General features: G+C 36.6%; 3 protein-coding genes across 4 annotated transcripts; 1 reads left to right on the top strand and 2 right to left on the bottom strand.

The window, feature by feature from the left end:
* Positions 1 to 28: 28 nt before the first annotated feature.
* On the top strand, positions 29 to 7,591 carry atf1 (activating transcription factor 1). 2 transcript variants are annotated; one of them, XM_079242528.1, is made up of 8 exons: positions 29 to 168; positions 953 to 1,050; positions 1,722 to 1,844; positions 3,424 to 3,521; positions 3,627 to 3,760; positions 4,201 to 4,383; positions 5,039 to 5,192; positions 6,816 to 7,591. In XM_079242528.1, exons 2-8 carry the CDS (start codon positions 958 to 960, stop codon positions 6,958 to 6,960), a joined length of 930 nt encoding a protein of 309 aa, XP_079098654.1. In that variant the 5' UTR covers positions 29 to 168; positions 953 to 957; the 3' UTR covers positions 6,961 to 7,591. The 2 variants fall into 2 exon arrangements, with proteins under 2 accessions (XP_079098654.1, XP_079098655.1); XM_079242529.1 differs by lacking the exon at positions 953 to 1,050.
* Positions 7,592 to 7,884: 293 nt separating this feature from the next.
* LOC306757165 (uncharacterized protein) lies at positions 7,885 to 11,742 on the bottom strand (the record flags this gene model as incomplete). Its single annotated transcript, XM_079242129.1, has 5 exons — positions 11,197 to 11,742; positions 9,966 to 10,178; positions 9,831 to 9,865; positions 8,901 to 9,369; positions 7,885 to 8,121 (listed from the first exon to the last, which is right to left on the bottom strand). Exons 1-5 carry the CDS (start codon positions 11,689 to 11,691, stop codon positions 7,885 to 7,887), a joined length of 1,449 nt encoding a protein of 482 aa, XP_079098255.1. The 5' UTR covers positions 11,692 to 11,742.
* A 2,255-nt stretch (positions 11,743 to 13,997) lies between these two features.
* Positions 13,998 to 15,767, bottom strand: LOC306757472 (tripartite motif-containing protein 16-like). Its single transcript, XM_079242526.1, has one exon. The coding sequence runs from the start codon at positions 15,340 to 15,342 to the stop codon at positions 14,140 to 14,142; it is 1,203 nt and encodes a 400-aa protein (XP_079098652.1). The 5' UTR covers positions 15,343 to 15,767; the 3' UTR covers positions 13,998 to 14,139.
* Positions 15,768 to 16,199: the final 432 nt, after the last annotated feature.

A 16,199-nucleotide genomic window follows, 5' to 3' on the forward strand; every position in this document is an offset into this window, starting at 1 on the left:
TTTAGGGAAAAAAGTGGTCAGCTATTTTTTTAGCTGACATCTTTGTATTTTTAGCTATTAGCCATTACTGCTAAGTAACTTTCCAGGTTACTTTACAATTAAAAATCTGTGCACAAGTTGGGCGAATTCAACGCTGTGAACCAGAGCACTTAAACATCCTCCGAGAAGGTAAATTTTGGCTGGCTTGAGCGATACTTTAGCGCTCATCTGACTGTCTGCTCCGCTGTAGCCGTAATGGCGGCTGTAGCTTCGTCAACCCCTCGCCGTTTTACGAAAAGGGAAGGTGTAGTTAGCTTAATGGCTCCCCGTATCGCTGACGTCTTTTGACGCGATAAGTTGCGTGCCAGTGACAGAGTTACATATATTTGCTCACTGGGACAAAAGCTCGTCCATCCTGTAAATCAGTCTTAACAAAGTTTACCAGGCGTGTTGTTTCGAATTGAACGATTTGACGCTTTAATGTGAATAACATCCGCTTAACTGGTTAGCCGCTGATAACTAGCTGCGATCATGTTAGAGAGCGCGAACCTTCTGGAAGTAATGCTTAACCAGTTTTAACTTAACATTTTTCCTAACATTTAGCCACAGATTCATGAAATATTCTTTAAAAGGAATTAAGGCAAAACGTTAACAGTATCTACTGCAGGAACTGGCTGTTTCGTAATACCATGTTAACATTAGTTGCATTGGCTAATACGAACAAACCAGAGAAGAAATCGACTATTAATTCATTTCTTTGTTGTTGTTTTTTTATTTGTTACTGAGAGAGAAAAAAACTTAAGTATTATTATTAATATTATTCCATTGGTAGACTATGAGTTATTAAATTTCTGTTGATGCTGAATAATATAGGCCATAGGTTTGTGGGTACAGCAGCCAAAAACTGATACAGACAACTGTTGTTGTCACTAGAACTACTCTAAAACAGTAATATTGATTTATTTCTTCTCAGTTACAATGGAAGAAGTACAGCAGGGCAGCAATGGCACTGAAACACAAGCTACAACCATTCCCACTACAACCTCTCAGTTCTCACAGATAGCTCAGCAGGTAACTAATAGATCCCTTTGAAAATGCCATGAAAAAGATTATCTTACATTCTTTATGGCATTAGTAGCCAATATACTGACAATACACCAAGCACCAAGGTTAAGTTGAAACAAATCTACATTTTAAATTACATTTATATTTTGAATTTTTTTAAACTTGGCATTTCAAATGGATCTGAGCAGAAATTTTATACATATATGCAGCACCAGTCACAAGTTTGGACAACTGTGTGTTTGTTTATAAATACATATTTAATCAATGCTGTTCTGTCCCTGTCTTTTTATGAAGTAACAAGGACATTTTCTGTCCATAACATAAAAGAATACTAAGTTAAATTCCTGTCTGAGTACAAAACATTTAATTATAACATGGGTTTAGTTTTCAATAGTTTGTAGATTTTACAGTTCAGAGCAAGGGTGAGATATCTCTATGTAATCGGGGTCTTTTCCCAAAATATGGATATCTGCTGTGTTAATTCCTCTGTGTAATGCATTTACTGTTTGGTTTGGTTATATATTAACAAAATTATGTGAATACTATCAGTATTAAATATCACAATGGATCTGTCTAATAATGTTGCTTACTGCTGTTTTGGAGTTAAATGAGAACCTTTGTATCACATAGATACATTTTAGTAATAACAACAGTTATTATAACAATTATTTTTCCAGATGTCATTGGGTGGTTCATCTGTGGCTCTTGTGCAGCTGCCAGGGGGGCAGTTTCAGGTTCAAGGAGTGATCCAGTCTGCACAGTCATCAGTTATTCAGTCCCCTCAGGTGCAGACTCCACAGGTGAAACTTGTTCATATATATGTCATGTTCTCAATTTTCCTCTATAAACTGCCTATTCATTATTACTGAATATGCTTTCTGAATGCTGTCTTTAGAATAATTGTTTCATGTAGAAATTTATTTTCCAACAGACTTAAACGACACATGAAAGTCTTCTTTAAATGGTTTGCCTAAAGTTAAAGATGATTTTCTAAAACATTAAACTAATATTAAGTTTACTGTCTGGAAGTATAAACATTGTCATAGCTGGAGCTACCCAGACTTTTTGTCACGAGTGACTTTTCACCATTGTAAAATGTAGAATTAGATTTGTAAAGTCTGTTTCAAATCCTACTTTTGAGGAGATACTTTACTAGTTTAAGTGGAAACGTGTTGCATAACAGAACAGTAACTGTCCGAAAGGCAGAAGTGTGATCTGATTGGTTGAACATTTGACTCCACCACTAACTATAAAAGTAAATTGAAAAATCTCAGTATAAGCATTCTTGAAACTCTGTCCATGCAAACAGCCGCTCTGAGCTTAATCTGTAAACATGATTTAAAACAAAGAGTTGACTTTAACTGTCACTGATTGTTTGAAAAAAAAAAAAAAACACTGCCTGGTTAATAATATATAACAGAAGAGCTTACACTCTGGCATTTTGTTGGACCTTTAATCTTTACTTTTTATTAGATCACAGTGGCATTGTTTGGATAAGCTTGTGCAATGTGGAACATTTACTTCCATACAGAGTTGTTTAAATTTTTGACCAGGCTCTTGTATTGATGATATGAGTCAGACCACCATTCTCTTAGGGGGTTAATGTCTGGTCTCTCTGATGGTCTTTCTGTTAGGAAAATGATGTTGTGTTACCTGAAATACTCATTTGAACATGGTAAGTTCTGGCCATCAAGGATATGTTAACAAATCAAGTTGGCTACCACTCTCACAAAGAAAAGAAAAGAAATATTACATCTAATTATGTTTTTTTAAATTATTTATTCGGGGAATGAAATCCTTGGAGTGTTTCTAAAGTACATCATATTTACCAGCAGACACTTTTTTGATAAAAGATTAAAGATTCAAAGCTTTTATTGTCATATCCACAGTAAGAAACATGTTTCCCTGCACAATGAAATTCTTACTTTGCTGCTCGCACTGGATGCCAAGAGGGTAAAAAGCAAGAGGTATAAAATCAAAATATAAAATAGATAAATAATAAGATAAAGAGAAGCATGTGAAATACAATAGAAATAAACAATCTTTAAAGAATGTACACCATGAAAAATATAGTCTATATTGTATGTACATATTTGCAGATATGTGCAATCTTAGTTTTGCAAAATTGTTGTTATAGTGGACAAAGTGTAAGCATTCTAGCTGTTACATGTGCAACTGAATGTAAACAGGTTAGCTGCTGTATGGAAACAGGTTAGCTTAATTTGAAAGTCAGTCAAATAGAGTAAGGTGTTCATATGCAAAGTATAACAGGATTGTCTCTGAGTAACAAGTTTTTTGAGGGAAAAAAGGCATCTATTGCTGTGCGATCAATAGAGTTTTGTCATTATGTGTACTTAATAACCACCTTTACTTTTTAAGGCCCAGGGTACGGATAGTGAAGATTCACAGGACTCCTCAGACAGTGGAGCGGCAACCCATAAGACCAGAGAAATACTGGCAAGACGGCCTTCATACAGGTTAAAAAAAACAAAACATAAATAAAAAAGAAAGCAGAACATCCAGAAAGAAAATCTTTTATTAGGTGAATATATCATTTTATGTATCAACTCCCTACATTGCAGAAAAATCTTGAATGATCTTTCATCTGAGGAGGTGACACATATCGAAGGAAAGGATAACAGTCCCGCATCCACAGGAGTGACGGGTGTCACAGTACCAACCACTCAAATCTACCAAACCAGCAGCGGCCAGTATAGTAAGAACCTTTACTTTCATTTTCTCTTGGATAAATAAGGGACGGACGTCAAATGGGTGGTGTTGTACTCTAAAGTAAAGAATTCTTGCATTAAGGTGATGATTTAAACAGCAAATTTTAGGATGATGATTATTACATCTTTTAGCAATATAACTAGAAAAAACTTATACAAAATATATTTTTATTTTGTGGAAGATCCACAAAAAAAAAAAAAAAAAAAAAATTTTCTTGCATCAAACAACAAACAGCGAATTTAAGAAATGGTGATTACAACGTCTTTTGGAAAGCTCTCTAGAAAAAACTTAAAAAAATTATTTATATGTTAAAGTTTGTGGATTAATTCAACAAAAACAAGAAAAAAATATCAAGATACTCTAGTAAGCATGTGATTAAGCTTGTGCATTGCTCATTTATGATTTTCTCTTTTTTTATTGCTCTAGTTACCATAGCTGCTAATGGCGCAATCCAGTTGGCAACTCCAGGATCCGAAGCAATTCAGGGACTACAAGCTGTCACCATGGCCAACTCTGGTGGAGCCCAGCAAGGCCCCACCATCCTTCAGTATGCACAGACACCAGATGGTCAGCAGATACTGGTGCCTAGCAATCAGGTTGTCGTACAAGGTGAGCTCTTAAATTTTACCAGAGTTTTTAAATCACTATTACTTGGTAATATAGTATTCTTTTTTTGAGTGAATTACCTCATCAGATGAATCTTGCAGCCATGCAGAAAGTGTTAGCTGCAATCAGAGTAAAGTACAGTATACTGTTTAACAAAATCAACTCTTCAGCGTGTAAGCGAGAGTGCAGACTAAAATGGCTGTCACAAGATAATGGGGGAAAGCTGAGAATGAGAAAATGCTTGCAGGTACTGTATTCATTAGCTCCTTCTGCACAGCATTTAGAGTTGTGCAAGTGCCGAGACAGATCATCAGTAGCAGACTATACACATCCAGCTTTAGAGACTTGCACAATGTAGTGTGATGTTTTTGTCAAATCTTACGTTTCCTCAGCTCATCTACACAACACAGTAGTAGTAATTATTCAACCCACTTAATGTAATATGAAATGGAGATAATCACAGTCCACACAGTAGAAAGATACTGCATGTACCACCAGTGCAAAGGGCATCAGTTTATTCAGGCCTATTGCTATGTTTCAAACAACTTCCTAAAACCTGAATGTTTTCTGGAAGAGAAAAAAAGATAAGTTTAGTGATGATACGACATCTGGCAACTTGATGAAGGTTGTTGTTTCTCTGCTGTTATGTTTAAATCAGGTGCAGGAGGAGAGGTGCAAACGTACCAGATCCGAACAGCTCCCACATCCACTTCCCTTCCTCAGACTGTAGTTATGACCTCTCCTGTCGGACTGTCCCAGACTAAGACTGATGATCCAACACTGAAGAGAGAAATCAGGCTTGCAAAAAACAGGTAAATACGCTGTTTAGCTCTGGCTAAAAATTAGTATCAACTAAAAATTTTATATTTCTTATGTCCATTATTAAGTGATTAATTGAGTTTTAAAGCTGGGTTGGGTAATCTTGCTCAGAGACATTTTTTTTTTTTTTTTTTAAACTCTGGGTGAAGTGGTTCCTCGTCCTGATAATAATCGTTACATTTTGTAATCATGAACAATAAGAAATATAGTTAGAGCGCTCAGTTTACTGTAAATCCGTAAAAACTCCGACCAATCAAAACATTCGGACATTAGGATGAAAATACAAAGTAGTGAAGAAGAAACTCGGAAGGCAAACATAACTGAGAAAATGCAGGAAGAATTTCCCTGACCCGGCTCGGTTTATTTGCAGCTAGTTTTCTCTGTGTGTTTCTCATTTATATTTAACTTTTTAGATTCACAGTTTAGTTACTATGACTCTAAAGTGGGCTTGTATGTATATGTATATGCATATGTGTTCATTCTGGCGAGTGCGTATATGTGTTTGTGCGTATATATGTATGTGTGTGTGGATTTATATATATATATATATATATATATATATATATATATATAATATATTAGGGCTGTGACGATATGCTTTTGTCCCAATTCGATTCCAATTTTTTGGGTGCCGATTCGATTTCAATTGTGATTCTCACAATTTTCCGATATTGCTGATTTTTGAAGATTAAAAACAAAAACATGTATGAAACTTTTTTTTTGCTTGTCATTTTTCTTCATTTCAATGAGGAAAAAACAACACAGCAGCCAGACCCTCACTCAGCTGCTATAATGTACAATATTAGTAAAAAGATCGATAAAAATTAGTACATTTTTATCGTGCATTAATTTTATTTAGTTGAAAAAAAAAAGATTTTTTTTAACAAAAAAAAAATCAATTTTAAAATTGTGAAGAAAAAAAATCCAGATTTTTGATTTTTCGATTCAATTTTCCCACCCCTAATATATATATGTATGTATGTGTATATACATATATAAATATATATATATATATATATATACGTATATATATATATATATATATATATATATATATATATATATATATGTATATATATATATATATATACGTATATATATATATATGTATATGTATACACACACACACACACATCTGTAGGTGGGTTTTTTTTTTGTTTTAGGTTTTCTTTTTTTCCCCTCTCTCTTTCTGTCTTTCTTCTCTCCTCTTCATTCCGGTTCGGCAGTACAAACTCTACAATGCAAACAATAACGCAAAATAAACATACAAATAAAATAAAACTTTAGAAAGTCAAGGGGATCATTATATCTATAAAGCTTTCCTTGGCAAAGTAAATTTGCTCAGCAGAACACAGCATCCAGACCATCATTCTGCTTGCCTAAATGCTGGACAAGACGCTTAAAAAATAGATAAATAAAAAATCTTGCGAGCTCCCCAACATTACCTACCCCAGCTTTCACTGCCCTTGAAAAAAAGTTGTTAGTGAGAAACGCTAACTCGTTAAATCATGTATTTACTGGATAAATAAATTAAGTGAGTTCTGGACATTTTCATACATTTTATGGACACTCATTACAGGTTGTTTCACAAGCTTCACTTTTTTCCACTCTTTCAGAGAGGCAGCCCGTGAATGTCGACGGAAAAAAAAGGAATATGTTAAATGCCTGGAAAACCGTGTAGCGGTTCTTGAGAACCAAAACAAGACTCTGATAGAAGAACTCAAAACGTTAAAGGATCTTTACTGTGTTAAAACAGGATAACCTGTTTGACTGCCGGTCGAGGATTAAGTGAACGTGGCACGGCACAGCTTTTGGACATGATGGGGTTTTTTGGGAACACTTCATTTCAGGCTGAGTGTCCAGTTTTTTGGACGTTTTTTTTTTTTTTACTCTGATATAAAAGTGACTTATGGCAGTGAGATTTACTGGACAAATGATCAAATTGGCCATTTTTTCCACCTGCTGTTTTTTAAGAAAAATTGCAAACGCTATAACATTTATAGTTGTGTACATTTTTAATACTGGGAGGTTTGAAATCGTGAGCTTTAAAGTTGAGTCTCAGTTTCCAGATGTATCCTTTATCTCTTTTTTTTCCCTCATATTTTTAATAACGTTGCTGTTGGATATAACGGCATCTGCAGAATTCTGACTGTATTATTGTCATGCAGACTTAATTTCTGTTTGTGAACCAGCGATTCCCCTCATTTCCCTATAAGGAGATGTTACAATTGTCATTCCTTATATTTGTGCAATGGAGTATAAAGGGCAACAGAAAAGATGACGTCTGGTTTGTTTGGATGTTACTTGGGAGTTACTCAGACAATCAGGGAAAAAAAGCACAGTGTCCAGGTAGTATTTATTATGTATCTCTTGGGAGGACTGGGGGGGAAAAAGAACAGTGTAAAAAATGTTGCTGAATCTGTGAGTAAATAAATATATTTTCACTCTGTAGTGTGTTGCTATGGTAATGTTGGATATGAAAAACTTCCTTTTTTTCTGTTGCTTTATTTTCAGTCTTCCTGTTCTGAGTGTGTCAGCTTGCTTGTAAACTTTTTATAATGTTGCCGCTTAGATGTATAACTGATTAACAGATATTTACAAGTTTGAAGTCAGTAAAATCCACTCATAGTCATTAATTGCTATGGTTAGTCTCAAATACCATAAATGGGTGACTTAGTGTCCCAGTCATTTTATTGAATATCCCATAATGTGTGGTCTTATCATTAAAGAGACCGCTGGAGCCTCAATGTGTCTTAGGTGAAGCTCCGCAAAACCAGCTGCTTCCAGGTCTTTCCATGTTGTTCTGGTAACCACGCATCCATCTCCAAGATAGTACCAAAGAGGCTCAAACACATACTGAAAGAAATATGTCCATGAGGAAGAGTCTGAGACAACATGCTCCAGAAAATAGAAGGCCCCACCCTGAAAGAGAGCAAACAAAAGATTGTGGTCCTGTTGTGTAATTTCTGTGCTACTCCTGAGCTCAGCTGGTTGCAGCTGAATAGATGCTTTCAGCAGTCAAAGCAAAGGTCGCTATTAGTCTATGATTGTTATCTAAGGTGATAATATATCGAGACTCCTGGAACTAAAAACTCATTAACTGGAGACAATGTGGTATTGAAGATCCCAACAAGCATCAGTTTAATTAACAAGCTGCAGTGTTTGGGATTCAACATGTCCCACTGTTTAGTGTAGCACCCTGTTCTTCTACAGAGTTTCATTGTAAGATTTTGCAACTCTAAACTTTATGTTCAATGACATAAGAATACTAACCACAAGGAAAACGCTTAAATGAACCCTGGGACCTTTAAAACATCTCTAAAATATTCAAAAACAATTTTGAACAATATCAACTCAGGAAGTTATTACCCTCAATACCATTTATTGTTACTGTTTTAATTCCTTTCATTCTTTAGCTAAAGTGCTCACATTGAGCATTTAATAAAATCTGTCCAGTAACTGATCGCTTGCTGGTTTCCAGGCTTAAAATGCCTGTAAAGTACAGTTCTGGCACTTATTAAATACAGTTCAATAAGAAGTTGCAACGTGTACAAGTACACTACACAGTAAGCCGTGGTGCAAAACCTTCAGTTTTCTTGGTACCCCAACATCCTGCTTGTTATATAACCACTTTAACGCGAGCCATGTGCGTGGAGCCATAAAAAACGTGATGCACCTGAAGGCATCACGCTGAGACTCACCGTTCTGAGAACACGCCGAGCTTCCCGCAAGACTTGCTTTATGTTGCTGACAGAGCACAAAACCAGAGTGCAGACAACCACGTCCACCGATTCGTCCTGAACCTCCCTCATGTCCTCCCCGCTGAGGACTAAAAACTCGCCATAAGTCAGGTGTTTATTTGCGTCCATGCTCATTTGCAGGTACTTCTGGAAGTGCGGATTGGGGTCGGTGCAGACCACCGTGCAACCATGGGGGTAAAACTTGAAGTTTGCTCCGCTGCCACAACCGATCTCCAGCAAGCGAAGTGTACCGTCAGACTTTGCAAATGCGGCCACGTTTCGAAAAAGTTCTCTCTTCAGACCGTGCATTTTGTCGTTGTATGAAAATGTGATGTTGTAGGCGAGCACTGGAAACAGACGTTTGTACAAACCATACAACCCCGTTAAATCCAGTAGCTGAAGGGGTAAACACAACACCAAACAAAAAAGTCTGCACAATTTCATAATATACTTCATTTTTTTCCTCCCAAACTATCAGAAGCTTGAAGCAGATGCAGCAGAAGGATTGCAGAAGATCAAAAGATTACCTTAATACTTGACCCAACTGTCACACTTTAACCACAAGATGGTGCAAATAGTCTGCAGCAGTCTTTTTCCAAGTTTTATTTCATACCAGAACTTCTGTAGACTGGAATAATAAATCCGAAAAAATGTTGAAATTACAGAAGTGATGCATTATATAGTAAAGCAACAAAACAAACTGGTAAATACTCAGTTCTCAACGTTAAGTATTATCAATATACCAGCAAGCAAGTGGGCAATGAGGAACAGTGGACTACAGAAACAAGATGCATTATTAGTATTATATTGTGCCTCAACAGATATATCCACTTAAAAATATATATCTAGAACTACTGGCTTCATTGTTATTTTTAAAAAAAGCACAATTACATCAACAGCTGCTGCCTCCATTGTTGTTGAGTACACTGGTGAGAAGAATCCAATGTTTTGCATTTTTATATACTAGTGAAGAGACAGCTTGTTGCATAGCTAACAAGAGATGACTTATTTCACAGCATAGCCTACGATGTGCGGTTTGATTATGAAGACAAGCGGTGCGTCAACGTGTCTCAGTTTGAGATCAGAAAATCCAGCGTCTTCCAGGTATTTCCACGTTTCTCGGGTGACCTCGCATCCATCACCAAAGTAGTACCATGCCGGCTGGAGGACATGCTGGAAGAAGTGTGACCAAGTGGAAGGGTTTGCAGCCACGTGCTCCATGAAAAAGAGGCCTCCACCCTGTGAGTAAAAGATCAGAATAAACCTTACAAATTACAAAATGCAACCATTCCCGCTTCTGCATGGTAATCGTTCAAACTTTAAGATGCATATGAAAAGATTTTTGCTGATTTTTTTCAAAACAGCTGTGTTGCATATCTTTTTATTTGAATGTTTAATCCAAAATATCAAAGGGAGCAGCCACACATGATGCAAAATCTACTATTTAATCATTTAGCTGGTGCAGATACCAGGGATCAGTTGTTTGCCATGTTTTGCAACATGTTGAAGCAAATGACTTTTCTGTAGAATTGGACTCAAATCAAACTGAATGATTTTAATTTTGAAGACTACAACAGTAAAAAACCTCAATGTTTCTTTTTTTAAAACTTGTTTGTAATTATCCCTTTCTGTCATTTCTGTTTATTCTTTGTTTTATTTAAGAATCAATAAGTCAAACATTTCTTAAAATCTTGTATTGGAATTTCAAAATAATCACTTTTCTTGTATTGAACTTCCCTGCTTATTAAAATCATTCAACTTAAGAAGCTCCCCTACAATCTTAGCTGAAGGTGTGTGTGTGTGTGTGTGTGTGTGTTGGCTGGGTTCGCTGCTGAGTTTGAAGGGAAAGCCTGGAGGTTACATAACTGTTATATGAGACCAGAAACTGCAAACACAACGTGGTGATTGAGCTTCTGGTATGATAAGAAAAAAGAGCACCAACTTCTGCACAAGTGCTGACCAACTACAACTGCTGGTGTGTGTCTATTTCAACACGTCTGCTAGTAAAATATACTGAAATTTAAAAAATAATCAGTTTCAGAGTAATTTTACACCCTCACACTAGAAAAACCTAGTTCTCTAAGTATTAACATGAAATAAATTTATTTTTGCATGCTGTTGGTTTACTTTGAAAATTTTCCCCCAAGTTAATGTTTAATTCAGAATGATTATAAAAATATTGGGAGATAAATTCTATATAAAAATTATTGTAATTCCACGTATGAAAGGACCCAAACAAGCGGTGAAAAACACTTACGTGGCGCAGGACTCGGTGCACCTCGCGCAGGGTTTGCGGGATGTTGTTAACGGAGCAGAGCACCAGCGTGCAAACAACAACATCTACCGATCCGTCCTCAACTGACCTCATGTCCTCCCCGGAGCACACCACGAAGTTGTCATATGTCAGGTGGTCGTTCTGGGCCATGCTTTTTGTTAGATATTTCTTAAAATGTGGGTTCGGGTCCGTGCAGACCACCCTGCAGCCAGGCGGATAATATTCAAAATTTGCGCCACTTCCGCAGCCGACCTCCAGAATTGTGACAGGTTTGCCAGACTGGCTGAACTCCGACACGCTGCGAAACAACTCCTTTTTCTTGTCGTGCATTTTCTTGTTGTAATTTATTGAAATCCGGTACACGCAAAATGGAAAAACGCGTTTGTATATGTCATACAAACCCACTGCGTTGAGCAGATGAAGGGGCAGAACCAAAACATTGACCACGAAGGTCCAAAATTTTTGGGCATAACTCATCTCTGCGACGGAGCGACTGTCGTGATGAGCCCAGAAGTGGCTGTGGAGAGATACGACAAGAAAACCCCCGACGTGTGGCGAAGTTAGGCGGGAAGTCCGGGAGAAGTATTCAAAGTAAAAGACTTCCAGTGTGCGCAAAGTATTTTCCTTCCGCTTCAGGTCTCCAAAAAAGCTATTTAATATTATTATTAGTAGTAGTTGTATTAATTAATATTTTTCATTATTATTATTATTGTTGTTGTTGTTGTTAATAATAATAATAATAATAATAATAATAATAATAATAATAATAATAATAATAGCTTTTTTGGAGACCTGAACTTTGGTTCCAAAAAAGCTATTTAATATTAATATTAGTAGTAGTTGTATCAATTAATATTTATTATTATTATTATTATTATTATTATTATTATTATTATTATTATTATTATTATTATTATTAATAATAATAATAATAATAATAATAATAGCTTGTTTGGAGACCTGAACTTTTCGTGTTTTTGGGTGCTCAGGACTGTTCAGGCGAAGCTGAACAATGTCGCCACCTATCGAAGGCACCCGGCCACTGCATGTAATCAATCTTCATGAATATAGACATGTTCTACATGACACGGCGGAAAAAAAAAAAAAAAATCCTCAACGTCGTGATGAAAAGTTGACAGGTTAAAGTCGCCATTTTGGTATTTGACTCATCTCGCATTTTGAAAAACACGTCCGAGAGCTTTTATCCCACTGAGCCAAAAATTGGTGAAGATGCTCAGGAGGCATGTGCAAATAAAAGTAGAGGTATTTCTTCTAATAGGATATTTAGTTTAGGAGGATCTGGCTCTCTAAGTTTGATGTCTCGCCATGAAAAAATAATTGATTTAATCTCCACATAAAGCAACATATTGGCACCAAATTTGCTAGATAGGATGGCAGTCCCACCCTAAAGACCTCTGTATGTCAATCATTTTATTGTGAATTAACCACGCCCCCTGGAGGCCAAAAGTGTTGACATGCCCACAAAGTGATATGCCCATGCCACCATTGCGAACTTCAATAGGACTATGTGACATCATTAATCACTACAAATTTCTCAAATTTTGAAATGATCACACTAAACTTATAGGCAATAAGGGCCTGAACAGATTGATGTGACGATTGCCTGCCTAGATCTAAGCCCCACCCACTTACAACTATAATAATTATGACAAAAAACATTTAAAAAAAAAATACTATGAACAATACTAGTAGTAACTACTACCTCCACCAATAATGATAAAATTATTGATAACGACAATGATGATAAAACTTTAAAACTGCACATCACATTAGATATTGTTTTCCTTCACAGGCGTAAAGTTTCTGGAATTTAATGATAGTTTTGAAGATGTTTACTGTCACTTTGAAACCAATTCACTCATTACTCAGCATTAAATTCCTGACAGAAATAAACAAGATTTTAGATCCAGTATCTCCCTGTTGGAGGTGCTACAGGCCACTGTGAAGATTTGTGTTGTCCCTGCTTGTGGTTCCAATTTCTCATGCTTTTCATTTTCAGCAGATGGATCATATTTGAGAAAGAAAAAAAAAAATAGTACAAAAAAAAAATTAAAAGCTAAAACCTCAACTCATTTCTCTGTAATGAAGCTTTATTTCATTTTCTGCTGTTCCAAGAAAACTGCTCAAGTTTTATCCTCATATTTACAGATTCAGGTTTCACAGAAATGAAGAAGAAAGAAAATATTTGCTTATTTAGAAAGTCTGACTTTTGTCTGGGAAACTATTTTGTCACATACATCATGATGAATGATCTTTAATCTGGATCCTGGAAATGACAAGAAAGTTTCTGAGCAGTTCGTTTGATCCGATTTCTCAGCAAACAAAAGCAGAAAAGAAAAAAAGGGTCTCTTAAAATAAGATGGGACCATTTTTACATTTGCAAATTATTAGACTAAATGATCTGTGATGAATGAAGGACTGTTAGGCTCCAGGAAGCGGAAAAGAAACTAACACATCAAACTGAGATACAAATACTCAAATATTTAGAGATTGGAGAAGTTCCGGTTTTCATGTGGACAAGTATTTATTTAAAAATGTGAGTTTATTCCATTTCACAGAACTCAACAGCGGAGTCATCAACCCAAAAGCTAAACCCAGCACAGAGTGTTTCGGTGAATACGGTCCGGACTCTGTGGAGGAGAGTCATGGTCTCAGTGACCCTGTTAAAGAACAGAATACCTGCATCATAATTCAGGTACACGCCTACTCTGGGGCTCACAGGACCTATGTTAAAGGTACCTTTGGAGTTGTGGTAAAATTCGTAACAGTCTCTGAAACAATTTAATGACCAAGATTTGGTATCATGTCCAAATCTGCAAAGATTACCTAATGTTCCGATAGTTTTGACTGCAACTGCCACAGAAATATCTCTGCTGATTTCCACTTCCCAATAACAACATCCAGTTAGAGTTTCTCTATTTCTCTACTCATAACCTGTTTCCATTCATGAAAACTCTGTGGATAATAAGGCTGCAGTCGATACAGTAATTTTCCCTTCCTGTTCCCTTTTGACAGTAACACCTCTGTGCTTGCAGTGTTTGGATCCAGTGTCATTTTACATGCATATTTCAAGAATTCAGCTCTGGTCTTTGGTTCTGGTTGTGTTTGCAACAGATACACATCATGGATCATTAGTGGGAGGTTTGCCGCTTTGTCAGTCAGAATACCATGTAGTTTATCTCTGAGCTTTGATGCAGCTTCTATCACATTCTCAAAGCAGCTGCTCAGAGGATGGATGTTGATGGTAGATGAGTGTGTAGACTCGCCGACGGCTGACAGCGAAAGGTAGTTGTGTAGGAACTGGTTGTCATTCTCTGTGTTTGAGAGCTGCTTCAGCTCAGCATCTTTCCTCTTCAGCTCGGTGACATCCTGCTCCAACTTCTCCTGAAGCACTTTGACTTGACACACTTCATTTTCCTGGTTGGATCTAACCTGCTGCTTCACATCAGACCTTATTCTATTGACAAAAAAGAGAAGATCAGTGAAGACCTTGTCAGTGTCCTCCACTGTGTTATCAGCAGTGTTATTGATGGTCTCCATTTCCTGTTGAAGCAGCTTCACATCTTTCTCCATGTCCTGGATTCTCTGCTGGATTTCTTGTTGACTCGTCTCCAGATCTTTAAGCTTATCAGCCCTTTCTTCTGCAGCACAGACAACGTCATGGCCTTTGTGATCATCCACAGAGCAGAGATAACAAATACACTTCTGATCAGTACGACAGAACATGTTCATCACCTCATCGTGACGACTGCAGACGTTCTCCTGGAGGTTCTTGGATGGCTCTATCAGCTTGTGTTTCCTAAATGAAGCCACATCATAATGAGGCTGAAGGTGTTTCTCACAATAAGAAATCAGACAGAATAAACAGGACTTGATGGCTTTTAGTTTTCTTCCAGTGCAGAGATCACAGGCTACATCTTCAGGTCCAGCATAACAGTGATCAGCAGGAGTAGCATGAAATCCAGTCTCCTTCAACTCTTTCAAAACATCAGCTAAAATGAAGTTTTCCTCCAAGACAGGTCTCGGTCTGAACGCTTTCCTGCATTGAGGGCAGCTGTGTGTTCCCTTCGTATCCTCCTCGTCCCAGTGCTTTGCGATGCAGTCCATACAGTAGCTGTGTCCACACGGGATAGTTACAGGATCCTTCAGTAGATCCTGGCAGACGAAGCAGCTGAGTTTTACTGGTGTCCCTGCTTAGACATTTTCCTCTTCATGGTAACTTTCAAACTGTTTAGAGAGATGCCAAGAAATACATATCTTGTAGGAGTCCGAGAAGAGCTTTTATGTAGATAAGCAGGGTTATTAATTGTGATCTTTAAAGAGAATTTTGCACTTCTTGCCTCCCTGCAAACCAACATGGACGGTGACCACGAATAACATAGTTTGTTTAATGCTATCAGACTATTCTGTCGAAGTAAACTAAGAGGAAAAGTATCGTTTTATAATTAATTTTGAAATGCCAAAACAATATTTATCGCTACTTGTCCAGATTTCAGCTCCTTTTCGAGAAGCAAGAAGGACGAACCACGGCTCCCATTTCTCGCGAGAGAAAACGGAATCACTACGGAAAGTGCGAAGGACAAAACTTTGTTTTCTTTTTTAATGAAATTAATTTAAAACTTACTTTTATATTTAGAACAATTGTTTTTGACAGTGAAGCAGGTTAGTTTAAAAATTGTGTAAAATTATTAAAATGTTCTCTTTGAATAGAGACTTTATGTAAAAATGTGTAATCAAACATTTCTATATTGACAAATGTCATAGCTTTTCAACTGATCATAGATCATTATCTTTTAATCTTATGTGTCATAAAAGTTTTAGTTTTAAAATTGTAATGATAAACTGTGGACTAATTCAATATTTTTCCTTGTATTTGATTAATAAAATACTCAAAGTAAAAATGTTTTAGCTTACATTCCTTGTAAACACAGAAAAAAAAGGTTATCTGATTGGAGATTTTTCTT

The sequence above is a fragment of the Telmatherina bonti genome (genome assembly GCF_933228915.1).
Source record: "Telmatherina bonti genome assembly, chromosome: 6".
NCBI classification, from domain to species: domain Eukaryota; kingdom Metazoa; phylum Chordata; class Actinopteri; order Atheriniformes; family Telmatherinidae; genus Telmatherina; species Telmatherina bonti.